Source organism: Oncorhynchus keta, chromosome 14, assembly GCF_023373465.1.
Source record: "Oncorhynchus keta strain PuntledgeMale-10-30-2019 chromosome 14, Oket_V2, whole genome shotgun sequence".
In the NCBI taxonomy this organism is placed as follows: domain Eukaryota; kingdom Metazoa; phylum Chordata; class Actinopteri; order Salmoniformes; family Salmonidae; genus Oncorhynchus; species Oncorhynchus keta.
In genome coordinates this window covers 64,996,470-65,023,631 of record NC_068434.1, presented here as the reverse complement: position 1 = coordinate 65,023,631, position 27,162 = coordinate 64,996,470, and the positions used below count along the sequence as shown (strand labels likewise).

Sequence of the window (27,162 nt, the reverse complement as noted above, 5' to 3'; positions counted from 1 at the left end):
ACCTACAAACAAGCATGATTTCTGGCTCTCATAGACCTGTAACTTCTTTAAGAGGCTCCTCTGTCCTCCACTCGTTACCTGTATTAATGGCACCGGTTTGAACTTGTTATCAGTATAAAAGACATGTCCACAACCTCAAACAGTCACACTCCAAACTCTACTATGGCCAAGACCAAAGAGCTGTCAAAGGACACCAGAAACAACATTGTAGACCTGCACCAGGCTGGGAAGACTGAATCTGCAATAGGTAAGCAGCTTGGTTTGAAGAAATCAACTGTGGGAGCAATTATTAGGAAATGGAAGACATACAAGACCACTGATAATCTCCCTCGATCTGGGGCTCCACGCAAGATCTCACCCGTGGGGTCAAAATGATCACAAGAACGGTGAGCAAAAATCCCAGAACCACACAGGGGGACCTAGTGAATGACCTGCAGAGAGCTGGGACCAAAGTAAGCCTACCATGAGCAAGGGCATTGAAGATGAAACATGGCTGGGTCTTTCAGCATGACAATGATCCCAAACACACAGCCCGGGCAATGAAGGAGTAGCTTCGTAAGAAGCATTAAGGTCCTGGAGTGGTCTAGCCAGTCTCCAGATCTCAACCCCATAGAAAATCTTGAGGGAGTTGAAAGCCTGTGTTGCCCAGCATCAGCCCCAAAACATCACTGCTCTAGAGATCTGCATGGAGGAATGGCCAAAATACCAGCAACAGCATGTGAAAACCTTGTGAAGACTTACCTCTGTGAGGACCTCTGCCAACAAAGGGTATATAAAAGTATTGAGAAACTTTTGTTTTTGACCAAATACTTATTTTCCACCATAATTTGCAAATTCATTCATTAAAAATCCTACAATATGATTTTCTGGATTTTTTTTCTAATTTTGTCTGTCATAGCTAAAGTGTACCCATTACAGGCCTCTCATCTTAAGTGGGAGAACTTGCACAATTGGTGGCTGACTAAATACTTTTTCCCCCCACTATGTTCAAGAGTATCTCAGTGTTTTAACTGGAAACCAGTAGGCCTGCCTAACCCAAATAAACTTCCTCAGTATAGCCCTTTAACTCAACACTGCAAAGCCAGTTCCAACTCTCCAGCTGATTCAAAGAACTCACCATCAAGCTTTGAAGATTTATCAGCTGTGTAGTGCTAGGGCAAAAACCAAAACGTGCACCCGGGGGGGCATCAAGTGAAAATAAACTACCATGTTTAATAGGAAAGAAAAACAGCATGCTGGATGGTTTAACTTTAACTTTGTTCAACGCAATTTGGTATGTACATTTTACAACATGGCTAACAAAGATGTCATTTTAAGCATTTAAAAATACATTTTAAAATACACCTTATTGGAAATTGAAAAAGTTCATTAACACAGTTGCTCTTTTCTGCAGAAAAAGTGCCAAGATCAAAATTGAATTCAGGACTTTCCCACAAAACAAGATTCTCTACATACATGCTAGGTTAACAGTTCAGTGACACTGTCCTAACTAAACATACAGATCTTTGTAAGAAAAACACCATCTGATGTAAAGTTAAATCTTAATGAATACATTTAAAAAGTAGATGACATGCCTTTTGAAATAAAAAATAAGATTTTCCTTTAAGGATTTTATTTTAATGCAAAGCTGCATGTATTGTACAATAGAACAGGTATAATTCACATAAAAATTAACTGGATGTACATGTCAAATAGCCCATCCTTTAACAATTACAAAGTAAGCTCTCCCTTGATAGAAAAGCGCCAGGCCCCCTTTAAGGAGCAGGTTCATCCTCCTAGGGCCAACTCTCAACCAACCGCTGAAGTGGGTATGGATAGGGTTGCATATTTGAAAATGCTATAGAATAGGGTGTTCATTATTTATATATATTTTTATAACGGTGAAAAAAATGTTACTCTTTGTGCACCCTTCAAAGCAGAGAAAATCTAAGAAGTTGATAGATCCTTTGGATCATGGACTTTTGATTTGTTCATTTTCCCCCCACATTTTGGGATCAAGGATGGGAAAATAATTACATTCATAGTCTGGAAACATTGAACGTTGCCAAAAAACAATGTGCCCTGTAATAGACGAGTCACACCAGGTCAGTTCAGTTTTATAGGGAGATGATTTCCAGAAAGGCAATGAGAGAGCAGGCTAAAAGGACTGGTATTCTACTGAGTTTTTACCCTCAGTCTTTCAGATGTTTGGCTCGATGACGTGCATGATTAGCTGGGATAGGGTAGTTGGAGACGCCTAACAACTTTGTTCGCAGGACACAATTCAATTTAGAACAAAAGAAACAGCGCAACTAACAAACGGACCAGAATTTCCTTTCCGGTTTGAGGGTTTTGATCTTAGAGGCTTGGTTGTCTCCGACTTAAAACACTTCCAATGAGATTTAAAAAATAAAAGGTGGCGACGTTTGATCATGTTAGGAAGGAGATTTGTATGGCACCATATACATGACCAGCTAATGTAAAAGTCCATAATATCAACAAAAGGGCCAAATGGACATGGAAAGGTAAACATTTTGGGTGTAATTTTCTCTTGCGCTATCGGTCATCAATAAAGTGTCTATGATCTGGGATCTGGTTAGTCCACATGAAATAACATAAGTATTAGGTACAATTTCTGACAATGCATCATGGTATATTTTTATACAACTAGAGACAGTCAGACATTCATAACAAAAAGGTCCTCCAATAATGATGCTTCTTGCTACTGCATTTAAAAGGCTTTAAAGCCATATAATGAAACCAATTCCTAAAACAAAAAAACTACTAGAGGCAGGTTGGGTTTATACCACAGTGATGAGGCTGTTTATATGCTGGTGGTGCTACACATCGGGCTGTTTCAGGACCATCCATATGTCCCCAGTAACAGACAGGGGTGAGATGTAGACAGAGAATCTACTTTAGTTATAATTCAATACTAGACATTTCCATAAAAATAAAACCTTGGTTATGTAAAAATGTGTATTTCAATGTAAAAATACATTGAAATATATGACAAATAAAAATGTTACTATAAAATAAATGTCAGTAACACTTCACTTGAGAAGTGGGGACATTTGGTCACAAACAATGAACTGTCCATTGATGTACATTTCTTGAAAGTTACACTAATTGATAGATTTTTGGCAAAGTGTCCTATTAATTCAAACAAAGCCAACTATTGTTTAAACAGAAGTACACATTATACGGGAAGTTCTGAACTTGTTCAATTTGATTTGACATAGCATGGGGATATCCTAACATATCATCATCAATATTATTTCCCAATCAACAGCCTTGGAGAACATCTACATAAAACATAGCCAGAAAAAAAGCAAACAATACAACATTGTGAAATGTGGTAAAAGAACACATTGCGGTTACAATGAGTGTCTACAACAAAAAATAAATTCAGCCAGAGGAATGCATAATGAGATCCTATAGGCTACAGGTAAAATGTTTATAAAATCCCAAGATGGAAAGAAAAAGATGGGCTATGTACCCATACACACTTTACTGGCCATTCCTGTTAAAAATTGGTCTAAAGCCAATGAGTGTCACTGTCAACAGTCCCATGAAAGCACCAAAGGGAGCAAGAATAATCCTCTTCTCTGTCAGCTAACAATTCAGTCCAACCAGACAGACAGCACCTTGGCCCCTCCGATAGGAAGCCAGGAGAAAGAAACTGCCCTTGAAAAAAAGCCAGTCAAAAGGAGGAGCCTTCTTGATCTTGCCCACAGTAATGTGATCTAAACATGTGGCTTTATAAATGATTTTTTAACCAGATGTTGCTTTAAAAAAAAGGGGGAAAAAAGAGACTTTGCACTTTGTTGTTATCGATGCAAAAAAACTACGTGGGGTAAAAAGAGAGGAAAAGTGAAACCTTCAACAGTAATGGCAATGTTATAATCCAAAAGAGGGCTTTTTACATGTCTGTGTTGGTTTATTCAATCATTCATTATCTCTTCTGTCCGTCTATTCCAGGGATCAGTCTGGGGGAAGAAGCTCGTGCAGACGAAACCGTTCTCGAACATGTGGCCTCACATCCTCATTCTGGAGCACAGGAGACAGACAGACTATATTAATACCACGGTGATATGAACCTAAACCGACGAGTTAAAGAGATGATTTCTCTGTCAGTGGCTGAACATTTCATTTTGTAAAAGACATTGGTATCAGGCTACTAAAAATGAATGTTGGGGGCATTGCAAAGCACATGTCAATGACAGCTCAAGCATGTATGGCTTAGAAATGAGCAAAATATTACTATCCAATCATGATTAAAACATGTAAAATGTAGCTTGTATGTACCAGCTCAACAAGCTTCTCCAAGAATGGGACAAGCTTCAGGAGTTCGTTGTCATTTTTGTCCATGAACCAGCTCTCAATGGGAATCCCATTGGAAAGCTGTAGGGATATAGAAAGGTATACTCTATTGGATTGTACAACAATAGCATAACTAAAAACAAGCGAATACAATTTAAAATGCGAAATGTAGGCTTAATTACGCTGTGCTAGGTTGGGTTACATACGTCACTTGGGGCTGAAAGGCTCACCTGATATGCAAAGGCTTGAGGTGAATTGTCAATAATGACGGTCTTGGACAGGTCTCTTCCAAGGATGTTCAGGTCCTTGATGTAGTTCCCTTGTACACAGACACAATGCTCACGAAATAACCTGTGTCTAGGGTTAGTGGAGAGGAGGAAAATCAATCAATTGTTAAGTCTACAGGTCTGTTTATGAATAATTCAGTCAAACCACAATGTTGACAAGTGAACAGCACATGGAGGCAGCACGTGCCCCATTGTCCAGCCCCAAAGCCACAATCAACATACAAAGCAACCTCATCCAAACAGAGAGCACTATAAATGCACGCCAAAGCTAAGGCGTGGTATTCTATTACAAAAACACCGCTGATACTTCCAATGCATCTAAATGAAGGGGTAGAAATAAACATTTAACTTACCTAACCAACTGTTTCTTGGGATCCAAGATGTTGAGCAACTTGTCTGCATAAACCTTCTTAGAGGCAGTGAAGAGAATGATCTAACGAGGAAAAGACAACTGAATACGTTTCTCACTAGAGTAGCTTTATGCAAGTAACCGTACTCTTTCCATAAACTGTTACAATTAAATAGGAGAAAAGGAAGCCCAGTTTACCTCATAGATTTGAGACATGCGCTCCAGGAACTCTCTGAAGAACGGCCTTAAACGCACATACACCTGCAGACAAGCAAAGTATTAGTTATTTGTACAAAGTATTCAGAGGCCTCTGTTTCTCCTAGAAACTGGTTATGTGTCGCCCACTTTCACATGTGGCAGTCTACAAAAGCACAGCTTTAGCACCCTCTGGTGGAAAAGTAAAATGCTTCATTATTTCCCATTTAAAATAGAAACACCTCAATGTCAGATCAAGGACTTCTGTATACCTGGTAAATGACATCTTGAAAGAGGACCGGGAAGGTAAGTGCTGCATCGTCCAGCTCATTTAAGCTACAGTGCACCAATGTCTCATCCTGGTAGGAATCACAAAAATAGTTGTAAGTTGCAAACCACCATAACAAGGCCCTTTAAGTGGATGTACCATTTACAGTAAAAGCTTATTATTTATGCTTGACCCGAAAATGTGGTAGTAGGCTCAATACGGAGGGTGTGACAATTGCGGTGCCTCCGGAGGCATGCTGAAGCCAAATTGAGCCTCCAAAACGTTGTAACAATGCGATAGCTTCACATTGACATGATTGGTTGACGGCAGGTGGGGCGGTCTGTCCTGTATAAACAAATTCTCTTGCTTTACAAAAGCAATACTCAACAGCTCTGAACTGCTCCGGGAAGCGCAAGAAGTATGAATGCCCTGACATCTGCAGAGGCCGTATCACTGTAAAAACTGCACTGCCTATGCAGATGTCGGATTGAAGTGCACCATGTTATCGCTCACCAGGTCGAGGACCAGGGAGAACTCTGGTGTACTGCGGGTCTTTAGTGGGAGAGCAGGCTTCCTGGTCAGCTGTTCCTCTGTCAGTGGAGGTACATGCTTGATGAAGAAATACCTGGACAAAATCAAATCAAACCTTTCAAAGTTAAATACAGGACTTAATGAAATCACAAGGGGAAAAAATATGAAACTTCACTGAACAAAAATAAACGCAACATGTAAAGTGTTTCACGAGCTGGAATAAAAGATCACAGAAATGTTCCATGATCACAAAAAGCTTAATACTCAAGTTGTGCACAAATTTGTTCACATCCTTGTTAGTGAGCATTTCTTCCTTGTCAAGATAATCCATCCACCTGACAGGTGTGGCAATTTTAAGCAGCATGATCATTACAGGTACACTTTGTGCTGGGGACAATAAAATGTGCAGTTTTGGGCCTCCCGAGTGGCACAGTGGTCTAAGGCACTGCATCGCAGTGCTAGCTGTGCCACTAGAGATCCTGGTTTGAGACCAGGCTCTGTCTCAGCCGGCCGCGACCGGGAGACCCAATTGGCCCAGCGTCATCCGGGTTAGGGGAAGGTTTGGCCGGCACGCTCTAGCGACTCCTGTGGCTGACACGGTCGCCGGGTGATTGACACGGTCGCTGACACATTGGTGCGGGTTAAGCGTGTCCGTACTCGTTGCAGTGATGAGACAAGACTAACTACCAATTAGATATGAAATTGGGGAGAAAAAAGGGGGAAAAGTTGGCATGCTACTGCAGGAATGCTACTAGAGCTGTTGACAGATAAATGAACATGAAATTCTCCATAAACTGCCTCCAACATTGTTTTAGAAAATGTGGCAGTACGTCCAACCTGCCTCAACAGCAGACCACGTGTATGGCGTTGTGTGGGCAATGTTGACAACACACAACTGAATTTTATTCATTGGAATTGGAATGCACTTTATTTTACTCGACAGTTAAGTAATTTCCGAACAAAGTCAATTAAGAACAAATTCTTATTTACAATGAAGGCAACCCCGGACAACGCTGAGCCAGTTGTAGGCCTCCCAAAAACGGCTGGATGTGATACAGCCTGCATTTGGAAAGTATTCAGACCCCTTGACTTTTCCCACATTATTACATTACAGCCTTATTCTAAAATGGATTACATTATCACGTTTACATAAGTAAGTATTCAGACCCTTTAAGCCGTACTTTGTTGAAACACCTTTGGCAGTGATTACAACCTTGGGTCTTCTTGGGTATGACCCATTCTTCTCTGCAGATCCTCAAACTCAGTCAGGTTGGATGGGGAGCGTTGCTGCACAGCAATTTTCAGGTCTCTCCAGAGATGTTCTATCGGGTTCAAGTCTGGGCTCTGGCTGGGTTACTCAAGGACATTCAGAGACCCATCCTAAAGTCACTCCTGCGCTGTCTTGACGGTGTGCTTAGGGTCGTTGTCCTGTTGGTTGGTGACCATTCGCCCCAGTCTGAAGTCCTGAGCGCTCTGGAGCAGGTTTTCATCAAGGATCTCTATGTACTGTGCTCCGTTCATCTATCCTGCCTAGTCTCCCAGTCCCTACCGCTGAAAAGCATCCCCACAGAATGTTGCCACCACCATGCTAGAACGTAGGGATGGTGCCAGGTTTCCTCCAGACGTGACGCTTGGCCAAAGAGTTCAATCGTGGTTTCATCAGACCAGAGAATCTTGTTTCGAATGGTCAGAATCCTTTAGGTGCCTTTTGTCAAACTCCAAGCAGGCTGTCATGTGCCTTTTACTGAAGAGTGGCTTCCGTCTGGTCGCTTTGACAAAGGCTTGATTGGTGGAGTGCTGCAGAGATAGAGATGGGAGAACCTTCCAGAAGGACAACCATCGCCACAGAGGAACTCTGGAGCTCTGCCAGAGTGATCATTGGGTTCTTGGCCACCTCCCTGACCAAGGCCATTCTCCCCCAATTGCTCAGTTTGGCAGGGTGGACAGCTCTAGGAAGAGTCTTGGTGGTTCCAAATTTCTTCCATTTAACAATGATGGCCCAGAACTTCAATGCTATAGACATTTTTTGCTACCCTGTCCCAGATCTGTGCCTCAACAATACTGTCCCAGAGCGCAATGGACAATTACTTTGGCGTCATGGCTTGGTTTATGCTCATGCACAGTCAGGTAGACTCCAATCAAGTTGTAGAAACAGCAAGGATGGTCAATGGAAACAGGACGCACTGGAGCTCAAATTTCGGTCACATAGCAAATGGTCTGAAATACCTTATTTACATAAGTAGTTATTTTTAATACATTTGCAAAAATATCTAAAACACCTGTTTTTACTTTGTCAATAATGGGGTAGTGTGATGAGGAAAATCTTTTGTTTAACCCATTTTACAATTAGGCTGTAAAGTGTGATGTGGAAAAGGTGAAGGGGTCTGAATACTTTCAGAACGCACTGTATATACCATGACAAGATCCTGAGGCCCTTTGTCGTGCCATTACCTCATGTTTCAGCATAATTCACAGCCCCATATCGCAAGGATCTGTACACAACTCTTGGAAGCTAAGACCCAGTTCTTACATTGCCTGCTTCCTCACCCATTGAGCATGTTAAGGATGCTCTGGATTGACATGCATGACAGCGTGTTCCAGTTCCCGCCAATATCCAGTAACTTCGCATAATCATTGAAGAGGAGTGGGACAACATTCCACGGGCCACAAACAGCCTGATCAACTCTTCAAGGTAGATGTGTTGCGCTGCATGAGGCAAATGATCAACGCCCCTACTTAATTTGTTTTAGCATCTGTGACCAACAGTTGCATGTCTGTATACCCAGTCATGTGATATCCATAGATTAGGGCCTAATGCATTGATTTCAATTGACTTATATGAACTGTAACTCTTTGAAATGATTGAATGTATAGTTTATATTTTTGTTAAGTATATTTTCCTTTTTTGTATTCACAAGATAAAAATGTATTCTAAACATTCATATTCTGGCCTTAACCTCTCTGCGCACGGAACCCAGTAGTTCGTCAACATAAGGTGATCGCTACATAAATAGTCATATTAAACATTCATTAAAATACAAGTGTCTCACATGCTTTGAAAGCCTAGCATCTTGCTAATCCAAAACAACCATTTCAACCAGCACAGGCGTAACAAAATCACAAACGGCAATAAAATAAATTGTTTACCTTTGACAATCTTCATCGGTTTGCAATCCCAATGCTCACTGTTACACAATGAATGGTCTATTGTTTGATGAAATCAATTTTTATGGCCTAACACGAAACATTTTGTGAACCGCGTGTCGTGAATTCCGTCTCATTCCATTTTCCGACGACACACTCGAGGTAAATACACACAGAACGTGACTTTTCCAGTCATGTTTGGTTTCATTGCAATCAACTGGTTTGTTTGTAACACAACCAAACCTGATGGGTCATTTCACGGGATGTATTGATTGAAAGAAACCGATTTGAAGACAAGTAATGACATTGTGCACCAATGATTTGCCCGCTGTTTCGTTGATTGACTGTATTTTAATCCAATGACCACGGATCGTCTTGAAATCTAGCTGGGTAGATAGCCAATGAGCTAAGGTAAAAGGCAATATTCAATGTTTATGTATTGGAAGACAAACCCATGTGGTAAACTCCGGCGTAAGGAGGGTCATTCACCAATGAAGTTTCATACCGGAAGGAGCAACGCATGTTGCGCACAGCGTTATTTTGTAAAGCGCATACTCAGCTGTTTATATATCAATGAGTATGGAGACTAAGTCGGGGAAAGCTAAATCTAAGTCTAGATATACAGATGTACACACAATTTTAGAAGAAATTGATCGAGGACGATTTTTAGCGATTCCCAAATGGAGGAATATTATTTTAATGGAGAGGACATCGTTTTGGAATGGTAAGTTTGTCTCATGCTAATGCCGTTGTTTGAAATTAATAATATAAAATATTATTTGTGAAATGAAATAGCCTATTCGAGGCTGTTGAGGGGAGGGCAGGCCCACAACAATGGCCAAAGTGAAATGGAGACATATACAGCTGGTCTGTTGTAATATAATAAAGACAGTAGATCTAGCTGGTCTGTCATAATATAATAGAGAGGAGAATAAGCTGAAATGTCATAATATAAATGAGACAGTAGATCGAGCAGGTCTATAATAATATATTCATCCTTATGTTCCCTGTACTCTATAAATACAGTGGGGCAAAAATACAGTGGGTCTTCCAAATATTGAAAGTGTTATTTTGTAAATGTATATTTTTTTCCCTTAGTGTTTTTTCTCCATTTGGGGGGGGGTGTTAGAAAACAATTTTGGTATTTTGTATATAGTTATTCCGTTCAAAATGTATAACTTCACCAATTTGGCCACTTGGATACATTTGGGCTACTTGTGTGGGACACCTGGGTCACTTCATGATAAATGTCATGTAGCACATTCATTTTGGAAGTTATCATTCTGAAACTTTGCACAAGTACTGTTGCCCTCGTGTTTTTTCTCTGAAATTGTCCCCATCCTATCTGAATGTTTGTTTTATCTTGCTCATTTTAAAGATGATACAACAATAAAAAACATGTTTTTTTTTGTTTCCATTGTATTATCTAAGCCAGATCTATTGTGTTATATTCTCCTACATTCAATTCACATTCACAAACTTGAGTCTTTTCTTTGAAATTGTACCAAGAATACACATATCCTTGGTTCTGTGCCTGAGCTACAGGCTGTTAGATTTGGGTATGTCTTCAGACAGAAATTGAAAAAAGTAGGGGGTAGCTCTAAAAGGTTAACTAAGGCTGGAATATTTTGCTTAGCGGGAACAGATTTGTACTTACGGGTCAAAGACCTCCCAGTCCTCCTCGTATGTCCCCTCTGCAGGGGTTGTGGGCTGTGCCACCACATAGCCTCCTTCTGGAAGGGCGCCTGGGGCTGAGATGAAAGGAAGGAGGAGACCAAGAGAAATGGGAAGGAGAGAGTGAAGTGAGAATGATCCTTGTCCATAATAACATGGACTCTATACCAAGAAGACATTTCTTTATCTCTAGCTACCTGTGAGAGCAGGCATGTCTGTGACGACCTCCTCTTCCTCGACAGGCACTTCTGGAGGATGTGGAGCCCGCAGTGGTGGCAGCATGTCACTGGGGTCAAGGGGCATAGTCGTACACACTTCCTCTGTGGAGGTGGCAGTGCAGGTGGGGGTCTCCTCCACAGTCTCCATGTCCAGCTGCTTGACGATCTCTTCAGCCTCCAACGCCTGGTCTGGGGAGTCCGAACCTGATGTGGCTGAAAATTACAATAGATGACTATATTACCGTAGTTCTGCACGGAAAGTTAGATTTGACCACAATATAAAAAATACAACATAACAAATGAGCGTCATACAAGGTAGAATGAAGACAGAGGTAATATAGTAGGCTATTTACCAGTGCAGGGAGTAGAGACAAACATGGAACAATTTAGGCTAATCTAACAAGTCAAGTTTGGCACTCTTTGACCTAGCATCATTTTGGGGTATTACCATTTTTATTTGCTGGTGAGAAGAAGTTGAAGACTGGAGAGAAGATGGTTCCCAGGAGCGTGGTTCTTGGCGGACTGGTCAAAGTCTCTGCCGCCTCCTCCAGCTTCCCATTGGGCTTCACAGGCTTACTACTCGTATCATGGTTCGTGTCATGGTTTGTCGCTTCTGTGGTTTAGGGTGAGGAGCAAGTAAGAACAACATGATACGTTGCTTTATCAAGACATGCAAACTCCTGTAAAAGGCCTGTTGGTGTGCAAGGTATGATTACTGAATAGGATAAGGTTTTGTTCCCATCTTTCAATTAATCCTCCACTCCCTTTCCAAACTCACCCCCGTTGACAGAGTTTCTCCTGCTGACCCTGGAGATGGTCCTTCTGGGGGCATCGCCACCTTGTGGTGTGGAAGAGATCAGGTTGTCGTCGACATCGCAGGTGAGCCGTGTCTTCTTCGCTGGGTTCTCCTGCTCTACCTGAGGTAGAAACACAACTCTCATATCAGAACAGAATGAAGGAGCATTTAACTATAGAATAAACCCCCCCCAAAATCTCTTACAGTATTCCCAACATTTATTTTTGAATAAACCCACTAGCAGAATGCCCAAGGAAGTCTGACTCGTATGTGGTTGGATGGACAAAGGACTTGTAGTACGCCAAGTGACAATGTTCCAAGACAAAGAACACATGCCTTCCCAAGGGGGATTATTTCTCTCCTGAAATATTGTTTCAGCCAACACTACCTACCTACTTGGGCAACACAATTAATCGAATTCAGATATCAATAATCGCAATTTCTGTGCAATATTCATATCGCAAGAGGCTGAGATACTCTTTCTTTGACCTTCCGTTAAAACAACAAAAACTAGACCATGGTACCATCTCCAATAAGATACCCTAGATTCCTTTCATTCACTCTCTACATGCACAGCGGAAGCTGACCAATTACTAGCCGGGGTCGCACTCTCTGCATGGCATGCACATGCTGGCTCATCACAAGTGTCCCACAGAGTACGCAGTTAAATGCTGGTGAGGAGAGAAAGGGATTTACCTCAGTGTGTCAGAAGCATGCGTGCTGCTCGTGCTAACGAGAAAGGCGATTTGGTGCCAAAGGGCGCATATTCAGTGGTATGGCAATATTCGGCTACAGGCAAACCAAAGTCAACCAAATGTGTTGTGCAAAAAGTGCCTCAGACTTGTGGCGACAAGAGGCAACACAACAAAAACATTCAGTCATTTGAAGAACCATCCCCTACTTCACGACGATTGCATGGTGAAGAAAAACGCACCCGACAGTAATTACGCTCCTTAGTAAAGACCGCAAAGATAAGTTGTGTATGTAGTACATGTTCTTTATGTGCTCTTGAATAAAAATCAATGTAAAATAAATCAATTTAAAAAGCTCCCAACAGCTGCAAAGCCCCTCAGCTAGACACTTACGTTAAACAGGAATTGACAAGTATAACGCCCTACGAATAAACATCCCACAGACGTCACCCAGGGGCTATCACCCAGCCAAAGACATGTTTCACATTTACAGTCAGCAAAGCTTAAAGAGGATAAACAAGCTGGACAGGATACAAGACTCCGCCACTCAAGTCACCATCCCAACGCTGTATAACAAAATTGACAAGTTGAAACAGAGCTCACATGATTATTACACAACTAAAACATAGGCCTGTCTTTGGTCTAATACAGGTATCCCAAAATGGGTGCAATGCATCAGGGGTACGCCAAATAAAAATTAAATTCACCCCCCCCCCATTTTCAAACATGGGGTTATACATTTGGGTGACGTTCTCTCTCACCTGAAAGATCTGAATCTGAGATTACAGGGACACTCCACAACTATATTCAATATGTGGGACAAAATTGAGGCTATGATTAAGAAGTTGGAGCTCTTCTCTGTCTGCATTAACAACACAGGACTTTCCATCATTGTATAAGAACATCATTACAAATCATTTGTGGACTGAAAATTGACCATAAGAATCTAAAAATATATAATATTTGACTAAAACATCACTTCAAACCTTGTGATCGTATACAAATGTAAACACGTCTATTATGGGTGGGAATACTTGGGAAAATATGTCCTAAATTAAAAATCACTGCTGATTTCCTGGTATTTTTAGTCTATGTTCAACAATGAAAACAATGAAATGGACCTGCAAGGCAAATCTGACTCACCAGTTAAAGAACCCTGCTATATTTGATGATCATGTTAAATTAAGAGTACTACACCTACATATTAATAAACCTGTTGCACCCTACTCACTATATAGTGCACTACTTTTGACTAAGACTCATAGGGCTCTGGTCTAAAGTAGTGTACTATATAGGGAATAGCATGCCATTTCGGAGACAGATAAGAGACAGCACAGCTTACCTTCACAGCATTGCCTCTGATTAATTTCTTAATGGTGGAGAGCAGGCCTCTCCCGCCACCTGTCGGCGTGCACTCCTCCACTTCTGAATGCCTCCGCTTGGTCGTGCGGGGCGCATGGGCAGGGCTCGACTGCTGAGATGCCTTCCGCATTCTCAGCCTCATTGTTTTAAGAGCCACATGTAAGACTGGAGGACAGACAGGGCAAAGCAGTTGATGGGCAGAAGCGGACAAATGGGGGGGGACAGTTAGTTTAAGACCTGATTTTCGCCCTCTTCATACAGTCACATGATACACAGCCTAACAGCTAAAAAGGAGTGGACAAGCTGGTGATTTGAAAACCCTCAGTGAACAAAACACACCAGCAGAAAAAGTGCTGCTGCTGCTGCTAACATCTGGTTGCATTCAAGACACCATTTCCTCTGCATCACAGTACATCATCGCTGCCTACTTCAGTGAATGTTTATCTAACAACTGATGGGACAAATTGATCACAAAAAGTATTGGAGGACATTAGAGATAATGGAAACAATAGGTCCATCTCAATGAGAAAAAAACATGCATAGGGAAAATGACTTACTGTAAGTAACCACAGCGCTCTTCTCTCAAGGAGCACACCCTCCCACCCCCGTGCTTACTTTCACATGCTTACCAAACTAGCTCCGCATGTGTGCATGTTGATTTTGTCTATAAACACCAGATGGGTTCAATATCAAAACCAACTATATTAAATTTGGGGACAGGTCTAAACACGCATGAAACATTCATGGACATTTAGCTAGCTTGCTGTCCTGGGAGATAAAGTGGGTTATTTTAACTGAAATGCATATGGTATTTTTTTTGCTGGATCTTGGTAAAAAAAATTGGCGAGTCACACAAAATCATGACATGTCCAGGACCTATCAGGCACGATGCCAGACAGTGGACATAGCCCTCTCTATCCACCACTCCCATTGCACTGCAGAGAAACCCACTGCTTCACTACATCTGCATTACATTACCATGGGGCCTGGCCTAAACAGTGAACACACTTTCTCAACAGATCCTAATATAACAAAGTAAATTTACTTCTGAGAAGAACCTTGGAATGTGAACACACCATCCCTTTTTACAGTCACTAATGTAAAGTTTCCATCCCTTGTCAAAACGTGTGAAGGACAATTTATTTTATTGCCCAAATGAAATTAGCAGCTGATTACAGGGTGGGGATTCGGGGAACATATGTGCCTATAACATGTCCATAGATACAAGACAAGTAGCCAGACTTATTCAATACATGCCACAGGGAGGATGATTTACAAATTAACAATAGTCTTAACAGCCATTGCTTCGTCACGGTGATGTTGAACTAGCATGACGGGAATGTTATGTGGTACTATTGATGTAATATGACAGCATTAGTGTCCTTGTAATGACTGCAAGCCCCACGGGCACAGGGGTGTCAGTATGAGCAACGCAATGCCGCAATGGAGAGGGGAGCAAAAAGGTTAGCAACAAGTCAGAGATTAAGAATAGCTTCAAATCCAGACTAAAAAATGTCTTATGCCTAGACAATAATATAACCAGTAAATAAGATTATTTATGAATGAAGGAATGACCTAGCTCTCCATTAGGCTAAGCCAGGCATCAAACAAGGCCCGCGGACCAAAACCAGCCAGTGAAGCATTTCTAACCAGAAGGCACACTGATTTGCGATGTCTATTCATTTTGGCCCGCTTCCATACCGCCCACGATGCACTGCGCTATAAGTCACAGAAAGCACTGCTAACATGCTGCACGCTAAACAGCACTGCATTGCCACACACACACACGCCTGCATGCTGTATCACATCACTAATGGCACTGACCAAATCTACTGGACCAAAAGTTTAAAAAGGTGTTGTCGGCTTAATGTCCATGCCAAGTTTCCGTTCCAACTGACCATTGCAGTAGCCTATAGAAAATGTCATTTGTTGTCAAAAGGTTCAGATAAATGGATTCACATGCAAGTGTAAATGACTAAAGGACACACAAGCGATTATAAAATTAGTCAACAGTTGTGTCATTTCTTAAAAGCGGAGGACTCGTGCATCTGTGAATTGCTCTGCTTTCGTGTGTCCCGTTACAGCATGCAGTAATGTCCTCCTAGGCCACAAACATTTTTGCAGTCTGGCTTCGATTTTTAAAGCGTAACAATTAATAACTGAAAAGCTAGACCTTTCAATAAAACACATTGCAAAGGAGAAATGTAGGCCTATGACATTTGAGCAGTAGCCTAGGCTACAACCTAGTTACGTTGTTATTTGGAGTTATTAAATACTTTGACTATTGTCACAGCATATTTTGCTCATCTGCAAGCATAGTAGCAAAGGCTAGACAAATATTATTCAATCTCTTGCTTTAATATGTTCAAATTTTATATACAGCATCCTATGTGCATAAGTGGGTCGCAGTTGTACGCACGTTTTTTAAATAAAAACAAACAATTAGGCTAGGTCTGGCCCGTGAATGTTGGCCCATGTGCTGATTGAGTTCGACATCCCCGGGCTAAACCAGCCAAGGAACCAGCAGATACGGCACGCCTCAATTTTGCCTGCAGAACTCAGCATGGATGTAAGAGCCAATGAACACAAATCACACACACATTCAGTTCCTCTAGTCACAGCATGCCTATGTTTTTACCATCTCAAATCATGACTCATTCACAGCTTCCAACAAACCAAGGATGCAGCCAGCAGCAACACTATACTGGGGAAGAGGATTTCCTTTTTTCTCTTTATTTAAACAAAAAATGAAGTTTATGGATATATAACACACATCAAGTAAGGTTGCAGATAAAGCTAGATTTTTATGGAATATAGTAGACAATTTTCACTGCCCCCAGATTACAACCAGCTGTTACACATGCTACAAAGAAAATGGCATATAGTAGCTAGATGCTAGCTATTTGCACATACACACGAGTGCGTTCTAAAACAATACAAAAAAAAGTTTGAAGCGGTGTGAAAACCATTGAAATTACCTCATGCACACAGCCCAGCGGTGTGAAAACAATGCAAGCTGTTAAAAATCGAACAACAACCTCTTAATTTTGTCATGGCTCAGTTTACCCTACTGCAGGGTTACTCAACTAAATTCTTAGGGGCCAGATTTGAAAAGGGTTATTTATATTATAATCTTATAAAGCACTTTTATTAAAATTAAATGTCACTAGAAGTTCATTGAGTGCTTTAAGACCAGCCCAATTCAGTGCATCAAATGGTTTTACATAATGGAACACATTTGAACTTAACACAGTTGACCTGCATCACATTAATTAATTTCTACATGCATCACTTCATCTTGTTTTTATTTACACATAGGAAACATTTTATGCATGGTATATCTCAGTTAACCAACATCAAAGTGTCCCATTTTCAATATAATAATTTCATTAATTTTCTGTCTAGTCTTGTTTTTACACAGAAACATCTCAGTTGACTAGCTTTTGCAGAACAGTCTCTCTCCCATCTCATCAGTAGAGAACTGGTGCCTATAAACTGCACCACCTCTGTGGGGACTAACTTTGCAACAATATTTTATGAGTTTGCTTTCAGTTTATCTTAAAACTCTTGACATCACAGGAGTGATGTGTACTGTTGACCGAATATAGTTGTGCAGCGTAGAGAAATGGAAGGTTTTGTTTGAGCTTAAAAATCAGGAGAAAATTAGAAAACATTTTGAAAATAAAATAACTGTTTTATACCTCCCCTGTAGTGCCAAATTAATGTCAATTCAATTGATTGAAGATGTCACAAAAACAAGACGTCATATGAGCACCTCAAGCATTTACTAGATACGTAGAATGTATGCACACATGACTGACTGTAAGTCGCTTTGGATAAAAGCGTCTGCTAAATGGCATATATTATTTGTTGGATTTCTCATGGCGGCAATCACTGAAAAAAAGCAACTAAGCTCTCATAGGCTGCGAGAGAGAATTATTAACCTTGCTTAGCCACCAAACAATATGTAAAAGTAAATAATGATGTCCAGCAGACCACAAAACAAGCGGTGTTGCAGGCTAGGCTGTTGATCGGATAAAGTTTATGATAGCTGTGAGTTAAACACCGTGGACTGAGTTAAGCCCAAAGCACGCTCTGGTGTAGTGATCTCATCTGTGGTGAAAGAGCTGATGGGCGGGCGGGCACCCCATTAGCAGCTCGGAGTGGCTGTAACTGGTATGTTGATTATATTAATTGACAGTACGTAAATGGGCAGGACTACAGGAAAACATCTCTCCCATTGGAGAATATTGAACGAGGGCTCCATTTGGCACTAAAAATCCAATTATGAAAAAAAAAAAAAAATTATATGAAGGTTCAGAATTTATCAAAGGGCCATTCTAAATTGATAAATGGCCAGTTGGATAGCTCTGCCCCAGTGTATGACCAAATGAACACTTTATTGAAGGAGTGCATGAAAGGTTCAGTTAAATTGTTTGCATCAAGACCAATCTTGAGTTGGCCTGGTATCCAAACTGAATTTCTCAATAATAATTTCTCATAACCAACAAAAGGTAATTTGGGTATAAAAAGAATATTTATGGAACAAAAGGAACATTTGCTGTCTAACTGGGAGTCTCCTCAGTGAAAACATCCGAAGATCAAATGTAAACAGTTCATTTGATTGCTTTTCTGATTTGTGACCAAGCTTCCTGCTGCTAGCTGGACATAATGCTATGCTATCGATAAACTCACCCAAAAGCTTGTCTTGCTTCTGCTGTAAAGCACAATTTGAAATGACAGGGTAATTAATTAACAAAAGGCTAAGCTGTGTTTCACTATATTTCACTTGTGATTTCATGAAATATTAATATTTTTTGACCGTTGCGCTATGCTAATTAGTGTAGTCGATGACAATTCTCCCAGATTCGGGATGGGTAGTTCCAAGATGAAACATCTTGAAAAATTGTCATAGCTTTAGAAGCTTCTAATAGGCTAATTTACATTATTTGAGATGTACCAAGAGTTCAGAAAAAAAAATTGTAGACCTCCACAGGTCTGGTTCATCCTTGGGAGCAATTTCCAAATGCCTGAAGGTACCACGTTCATCTGTACAAACAATAGTAAGCAAGTATGAACACCATGGGACCACACAGCCATCATACCGCTCAGGAAAGAGACGTGTTCTGTCTCCTACAGATGAACGTACTTTGAGAAAAGTGAAAATCAATCACAGGACAACAGCAAAGGACCATGTGAAGATGCGGGAGGAAACAGGTACAAAAGTATCTATATCCACAGTAAAAACGAGTCCTATATCGATATAAGCGGAAAGGCTGCTCAGCAAGGAAGCCACTGCTCCAAAACCGGCATAAAAAAAGCCAGACTATGGTGTGCAACTACACATGGGGACAAAGATCATACTTTTTGGAGAAATGTCCTCTGGTCTGATGAAACAAAAATAGAGTGGTTTGGCCATAATGACCATTGTTATGTTTGGAGGGAAAAGGGGGAAGCTTGCAAGTCAAAGAACACCATCCCAACCGTGAAGCACGGGGTGGTAGCAGCATGTTGTGGGGGTGCTTTGCTGCAGGAGGGACTGGTGTACTTCACAAAACAGATTATGTGAAAATTATGTGGATATATTGAAGCAACATCTCAAGACATCAGTCTGGAAGTTAAAGCTTGGTCGCAAATGGGTCTTCCAAATGGACAATGATCCCAAGCATACTTACAAAGTCATGAAAAAAATGTATATGTAAACTTCTGACCCACTGGGAATGTGATGAAAGAAATAAAAGCTGCAATAAACCTGTCTCTCTATTATTATTCTGACTAGAGATTGAAAAAGTCGTAGTCGGTCAACGCCGATACAGATTATTGAAGGACCAAAAAAAGCTGATATAAAATACACTTCTGTGTATTGATTTTAACCTCCTGCGACGAGCAATCCCGTATCCGGGAGCGTAATCATAGCCTCAAACGCATTAGCATAACGCAGCGGACATAAATACCCCTAGAAACTTTTCCTATTCATGAAAATCGCAAATGAAATGAAATAAATATTCAAACACAAGCTTAGCCTTTGGTTAACAACACTGTGATCTCAGATTTTCAAAATATGCGTTACAGCCAACGCGAGACAAGCATGTGTAAGTTTATCATGGCATAATGCTATGCTAGGCTCTGCTGGCAGCAGGCAACATTTTCACAAAAATAAGAAAAGCAACCCAATTAAATCATTTACCTTTGAAGAACTTCAGATGCTTTCACTCAGGAGACTCCCAGTTAGATAGCAAATGTTCCTTTTTTCCCCAAAATGTTTTTGTAGGTGAAATAGCTCCAATTTCTTCATCATGCATGGCTGAGAAATCGACCGGAAAATGCTACAACTATAACGGCAAACTTTTTTCTAAATTTACTCCATAATATCGACAGAAACACGGCAAACGTTGTTTAGGATCCATCCTCAAGGTGTTTTTAACATATATATTCGATAATATATCCGTCGAGGCAATTGGTTTCTCATAAGAAGCGATTGGAAAAATGGCTACCACAGTATTTTACGCAAGATTTTCTGTGGGAGACACCATGTGACCACATGCTATATATGGTCCCTTACAGCCATTCTTCAATGGAAATGCCTAAAAAGACGTCACAATGCTGTAGACACCTTGGGGAATACGTGGAAAACGTAAGCTCATTCACAGCCATATAAGGAGTCATTGGCATGAGGCGGTTTTAAAAAAATGCAGCACTTCCTGGTTGGATTTTTATCTGGGTTTCGCCTGTAACATCAATTCTGTGGCCCTCACAGACAATATCTTTGCAGTTTTGGAAACGTCATTCGAGTGTCTTCTTTCCAAAGCTGTCAATTATATGTATAGTCAAGCATCTTTTTCGTGACAAAATATCTAGTCTAAAACGGGAAAGTTTTTCATCCAAAAATTAAAATAGCACCCCCTAAATACAAGAGGTTAAGAAAGGCATTGATGTTTATGGTTAGGTACAGTCGTGCAACGATTGTGCTTTTTTGCAAATGCGCTTTTGTTAACCATAATCTGAGAACGGCGCTCAGAGCCCAATCCAGCCAGAGAAATATCCGCCTTTTGGGAGTCAACAGAAGTTAGAAAGAACACAATAAATATTCACTTACCTTTGATGATCTTCATCAGAATGCACTCCCAGGGATCCCAGTTCCACAATAAATGTTTGTTTTGTTCGATAAAGTCCATAATTCATGTCCAAATACCTCATTTTGGTTTGCGTGTTTAGTTCACAAATCCAAATTCATTGAGGCGCGAGCACTAGGTCCAGACGAAGTCAAAAAGTTCCCGTTACAGTTCGTAGAAACATGTCAAACGATGTATAGAATCAAGCTTTAGGATGTTTGTAACATAAATCTTCAATAATGTTCCAACCGGACAATTCCTTTGTCTTTAGAAATGCAATGGAATGCAGGTCGCTCTCACGGGCGCGCGCGAGACTGAGCTCATGGCATTCTGCCAGACCTCTTAGTATCCTTGTGGAGTGCAATGTAATCGGTGTCTAAAAATGCAGATGACCAACTGTTATGAAAACTTGAAATCGGCCTTAATTAAAAAATCTGCCATTCCGATTAATTGGTCGACCTCTAATTCTGACATTTCACATTCTTAAAATAAAATGGTGATCCAAACTGACCTAAGACAGGGATTGTTTTACTAGGATTTAAATGTCAGGAATTGTGAAAAAAATGAGTTTAAATGTATTTGGCTAAGGTGCATGTAAACTTACGACTTTAGTAGCCATCCTCTTAATTCATATCTGAATGAATGTGGCCATTTCCAACAAGCAAAATAAGTGATTTATATTTTGCTTGTGTACTGCCATATGTCATTATCATAGCTCCGTTTGTCACTGGTGCAGGCTAGTAAATATCCTAAACCTAGCCATCTACTGTAGACTGCAAACTAAAACCGGGGAGAGCGGGAGGAGAGTATTCACTTGCTTTATGTACACACAAATACATATTTCCACATAGCTGATGAATTTACATTTTTGTTCTATAAAGACTAATAGTGTCAATGTGGTGTGAATATTGTAGAAAAGTCATCAGCCGTTTTCCATATTAAAAAGTGTAAGTGCCACTTACAGCTCACCATTTACAGTAGCCCACAGGAAATATGTTCCTCCACCATGTACAGTAGGTTACAGGCAATATGTTCACCCAACAAGTGAATCATAGAAATTTTGATCTTGCATTGGGGGCTTTCCTTATATGCGGGGAGCATGAACTGTAAACTAACAAAGATATTTTAGAGTTAAAACCCAAGTATATTTAACCTCTACAGGATCGGAGCCACCCAGGACATTTGAGCTAACGTGCGCTAATATGATTAGTATGATGTTGCAAGTAACAAGAACATTTCCCAGGACAAACATGCCTTATATGGCAGAAAGCTTAAATTCTTGTTAATCTAAGCACTGTCCAATTTACAGTAGCTATTACAGTGAAAAAAATACAATTTTGTTTGAGGAGTGCACAACAAAAAATGTATCACGGCAACTGATTTGATACATTCACCTCTGAAGGTAAATAATGTACTTACATTAAGTTATCTTGCTCCGATTTGTCATCCTGAGGGTCCCAAAAATAAAATGTAGCGTAGTTTTGTTTGATCGAATCAATTTAGGTTCTACAGTTTGAACACCTGTTGTGCCTGCCTGCCACCCCCCGAAAACGTGAAAAAGGTGTCCGATCCTTAAGAGGTTTTACGTAGTAAGACGTGGGGGTGTGGGATATGTCCAATATACCATAGCTATGGGTTGTTCTTAATCACGACGCAACACGGAGTGCATGGATACAGCCCTTAGCAGTGGTATATTGGCCATGTACCACAAACCCGAAGTGTCTTATTGTTATTATAAACTGGTTACAACATAATTAGAACAGTACAAATACATGCTTTGTCATGTCCGTAGTATACGGGCTGATACCACAGCTGGAACCATTATATACTACCATAAAGAAATTCTAGACTGTGTGGTTCGAGCCCTGAATGCTGAAAGCCATGGTTTTTCAGACCGTATACCACAGTTATGACAAAACATGTATTTTTACTGGTCTCATTACATTGGTAACCCACTTATAATAGCAATAAGGCACCTCAGGGTTTTGTGAAATATGGTCAATATACAGCGGTTAAGGTCCGTGACCCAGCCTTCCACGGTGCTTCTTGCCTAAGAACAGCCCTTACATGTGGTACATTGGCCATATAACACCCACCATCGGGCCTTACTGCTTAAATATACAGCACCAACTACATAAATATCTGTTATTAAGGTCCATTATCTGCTACCTGGTCTTTAATTGTGGGCTCAAGAAAGAGTTCCCATAGTGACTGCAGCAGCCCATTCATTCGCCCTCACTACTAATTGTTTGGTGGTGGCGGTGTATCGTCCCATAACATGTGGAAGGTATGGTTAGATGAGGGGATGGTCGATTAAAATGAGTGGAAAGTGGGAACACCACGCACACTTCATTGATATAGCTAGTTAGCTAACTAGACAGTCTTCTGGCAAGTTAATCGAATTGTCACTGTTCAAAATGTTTGACTCCTTCGTGTAATGGGCCAATGCTGGTTGCAATTCAAAAGAAAACATGGAAAGCTTTCGCACTTGGTCCAGAGCTAATTACCAACTAACTTTTCTATGTCCATGGAAGGGGAGCCCTAACCAGGCTAGTATACAGAAAGTGGGCGGGAAATTAAAGCTTGCTACCGACCACTCGTGTCCAGGTAGAAGGCCGTAAAAGCATGACGCCAATAGTAACCAACTAGCTAAACATCACGCGAGTTCGCTGCTAGCAAGTAACAAACATCGTTCGAAAGTAGCGCGCGATGTTAGTTCACGTTAGCTAGCCGTGGAGGCTACACCGCTAGCTAGCAAAAAACACAGCACCTATATGACTAGCTACTGTACCTGCCATTTCTCACTGTCCATTTTCAACTGAGAAATGTTAGCGGTTTAGCTATGCAGTTAGCTGTTAGAATATCTAGCTAGCGAAATTAAACTTAGGTTGTGAGAGGCTGGACAAGCAATATTTTAGCCTCTTCTGTCCAAAGACAAATTTGACTAGCTAGCTAGTTGCTAACGTTAACTAACATTAGCAAAACTTAATTAGCTAGCACTACCTAAACTTTGCTAGATGATTAGCTACCTAGCTTGGCAACATGGATCTAGTCAATTAGCTGTTTTAGGCAAGTTAATCAAGACTGTTGTAAATGTACAATAAATCAAACCAAAATTTACAAAACCATTGACTAATTTTCCGCAGCAAAATGGTTACATGTTAGCAAACCAGGAGGCCGAGATTTTAGCAAGACAGGGTCAAGTTGGCTGGCTAACTACTGTACGTTAGATTGCCGTTGTCCATGCCTTGGGGGCGAGAAAGGAAAATATTTATTTGTACGTCACTCACACATGCTGAAAGACGCTTGAAATAATCCCTACTTACTTTACAGTACTCCACAGTATCTCGAAAACGAGTTGACTGATCAAGCACTGCTGGCTGCCACGGTGCGGACAGCAGCTGCTTTTTCTTCTTGTTTCCTCTCTGCTGTGCTGTTTTTATGAACCGTCTAGTAGCTGATACTGCGATGTGCTCCCAGACGCCATTTCCCGCCTCCTCACCCACACTCTCTCGATGCAGATACCCGGATGACAGAGGACCGCTTGAGCCAGAGGCGTCAATGAGGTGGTTCGTTTATCTGGCCCGGGTACCCCGGTGAGAAGAGTTTGAATCAAATCAAACTTTATTTGCCACATGGACCGAATACAACAATTGTAGACTTTACCGTGAATTGCTTACTTACAAGCCCTTAGCTAACAGTGCAGTTCAACAAGAAGAACATATTTACGATGTAGGCTAAAATAAAAAGTAATAATAAAAAGTACCACAATAATAATAACTAGGCTTTATACATGGTGCACCGGTACCAAGTCAGTTGAGGTAATCTGTACATGTAGGTGGGGCCAAGTTACAATGTATAGTTAACAAACAGCGAGTAGCAGCAGTGGTGGGGGTAGAATTGTTCAGCAGTCTAATGGCTTGGGGGTAGAAGCCGTTGAGGAGGCCTTTGGTCCATGACTTGGCGCTCCGGTACCGCTTGCCGTAACTTGGGTGACTGGAGTCTGGCAAAGGTCACTTCGGGGGAAGTGATTGCATTCATGGTGGAACCGGGCAGCTTCCGGGCGTGAGCCAGGTGCCCCACTCTGGTGGACGGCGTAATCGGTTCAAAACAAAGGTGTGTTTCCACATTCAACAGTGATTGCTTTGGATAAAACACTTTACCTGCCTTCCCAATGAAAACATAGTTTGAAAATTCAAACATGTATGATGTTGTTTCTGGACGATGCACCATGCTGACATGACCAAGCCGCGCAGATTTGATTCGAGAAGGGCGCTCCTCCATCCCCGTTTTCACCCGATGACGTGCCGGGCCATTGCCCGGTTCAACAGGGGCCAGCGTAATATAACTCATTTTTTCCTTTGCTTTGGCACATGAACTCACACCCCTTTTATTTGAAAAACAATACAGTCCCGGAGATACTCTGACAGTACATACCTGGTCCTGAATCCCCCGAGTATGGTTTTTGGTTTTTACTTGCAATTGCTTGATATTTGGGGGTCTTCCATGCAGACGAATAACGAGCTTTGATTAAAATGTAAGTTATTCATTGAAAATACTATAAATATTTGGTGGCTTTATGGCCATTTGAAATGAATCAAAATAATCTATTGAGGTGGATTTGATTACAACAGAGTAGCTTCTGGTAGCACTAACAAACTCAGCAAAATAATAAAGTCCTCACTGTCAACTACATTTATTTTCAGCAAATTTAACATGTGTAAATATTTGTATGAACATAAGATTCAACAATTGAGACAAACTTCATAAATTCCACAGACATGTAACTAACAGAGATCTAATAATGTGTCCCTGAACAAAGGAGGGGTCAAAATCAAAAGTAACAGTTAGTATCTGGTGTGACCACCAGCTGCATTAGGTACTGGAGTGCATCTCCTCCTCATGGACTGCACCAGATTTGCCAGTTCTTGCTGTGAGTTGATACTTCCCTCTTCCACCAAGGCACCTGCAAGTTCCTGGACTTTTCTAGCCCTCACCCTGGGATCCAGCAGATCCCAGACGTGCTCAATGGGATTGAGATCCGGGCTCTTCGCTGGTCATGACAGAACACTGACATTCCTGTCTTGCAGGAAATCACACACAGAACAAACAGTATGGCTGGTGGCATTGTCATGCTGGAGGGTCATGTCAGGATGAGCCTGCAGGAAGGGTACCGCACAGCGTTGAGATTGCCTGCAATGACAACAAGCTCAGTCCGATGATGCTGTGACACACCGCCCCAGACCATGACGGACCCTCCACCTCGATCCCGCTCCAGAGTACAGGCCTCGGTGTAATGCTCATTCCTTCGACGATAAACTCGAATCCAACCATCACCCCTGGTAAGACAAAACCGCGACTCGTCAGTGAAGAGCACTTTTGCCAGTCCTGTCTGGTCCAGCGACGGTGGGTTTGTGCCCATAGGCGTTGTTGCCGGTGATGTCTGGTGAGGACCTGCCTTACAACAGGCCTACAAGCCCTCAGTCCAGCCTCTCTCAGCCTATTGCAGACAGTCAGTACTGATGGAGGGATTATGCATTCATGGTGTAACTCGGGCAGTTGTTGTTGCCATCCTGTACCTGTCCAGCAGGTGTGATGTTCGGATGTACCGATCCTGTGCAGGTGTTGTTACACGTGGTCTGCCACTGTGAGGACGATCAGCTATCCGTCCTGTCTTCGGCATCTCACAGTACAGGCATTGCAATTTATTGCCCTGGCTACATCTGCAGTCCTCATGCCTCCTTGCAGCATGCCTAAGGCACATTCACACAGATGAGCAGGAACCCTGGGCATCTTTCTTTTGGCACTTTGAGTCAGTAGAAAGACCTATTTAGTGTCCAAAGTTTTCATAACTGACCTTAATTGCCTACGTCTAAGCTGTTAGTGTCTTAACAACCATTCCACAGGTGCATGTTCATTAATTGTTTTTGGTTCATTGAACAAGCATGGGAGAGAGACCCTGTCCAATTATCTTTGAAAGACAGGGTCCTGAAAAAGGTACATTTCTTTTTTTGCTGAGTTTAGTGTATACACTCTGTATCCAAAACATTAAGAACACCAGCTCTTTCCATAACAGACTGACCCGGCGAAAGCTATGATCCCTTACCCTTATGTCACTTGTTAAATTCATTTCAATCACTGTAGATTAATGGGAGGAGACAGGTTAAAGAAGGATTTTTAAGGCTTGAGACATGGATTGTGTATGGGCAAGGCAAAAACATTTAAGTGCCTT

General features: G+C 41.3%; 1 protein-coding gene across 1 annotated transcript; it reads right to left on the bottom strand.

Moving 5' to 3' along the window:
• Positions 1-1,192: 1,192 nt before the first annotated feature.
• ctdspl2b (CTD (carboxy-terminal domain, RNA polymerase II, polypeptide A) small phosphatase like 2b) lies at positions 1,193-24,493 on the bottom strand. Its single transcript, XM_035786865.2, has 13 exons — positions 24,257-24,493; positions 13,799-13,983; positions 11,747-11,885; positions 11,417-11,581; positions 10,948-11,181; positions 10,734-10,827; positions 5,915-6,026; positions 5,406-5,492; positions 5,137-5,199; positions 4,943-5,022; positions 4,533-4,659; positions 4,288-4,383; positions 1,193-4,029 (listed from the first exon to the last, which is right to left on the bottom strand). The coding sequence occupies exons 2-13, from the start codon at positions 13,958-13,960 to the stop codon at positions 3,964-3,966; spliced, it is 1,425 nt and encodes a 474-aa protein (XP_035642758.1). The 5' UTR covers positions 13,961-13,983; positions 24,257-24,493; the 3' UTR covers positions 1,193-3,963.
• Between the last annotated feature and the right edge of the window lie 2,669 nt (positions 24,494-27,162).

Excerpts from the sequence above, each read along its gene's own strand:
- ctdspl2b (XM_035786865.2), bottom strand. The coding sequence starts at position 13,960 with ATGAGGCTGAGAATGCGGAAGGCATCTCAGCAGTCGAGCCCTGCCCAT. Across the intron at positions 5,493-5,914 it reads TCTCCCTGGTCCTCGACCTG|GATGAGACATTGGTGCACTG; the intron begins GTGAGCGATAAC and ends GATTCCTACCAG. Across the intron at positions 4,030-4,287 it reads TGGAGAAGCTTGTTGAGCTG|AATGAGGATGTGAGGCCACA; the intron begins GTACATACAAGC and ends CCTGTGCTCCAG.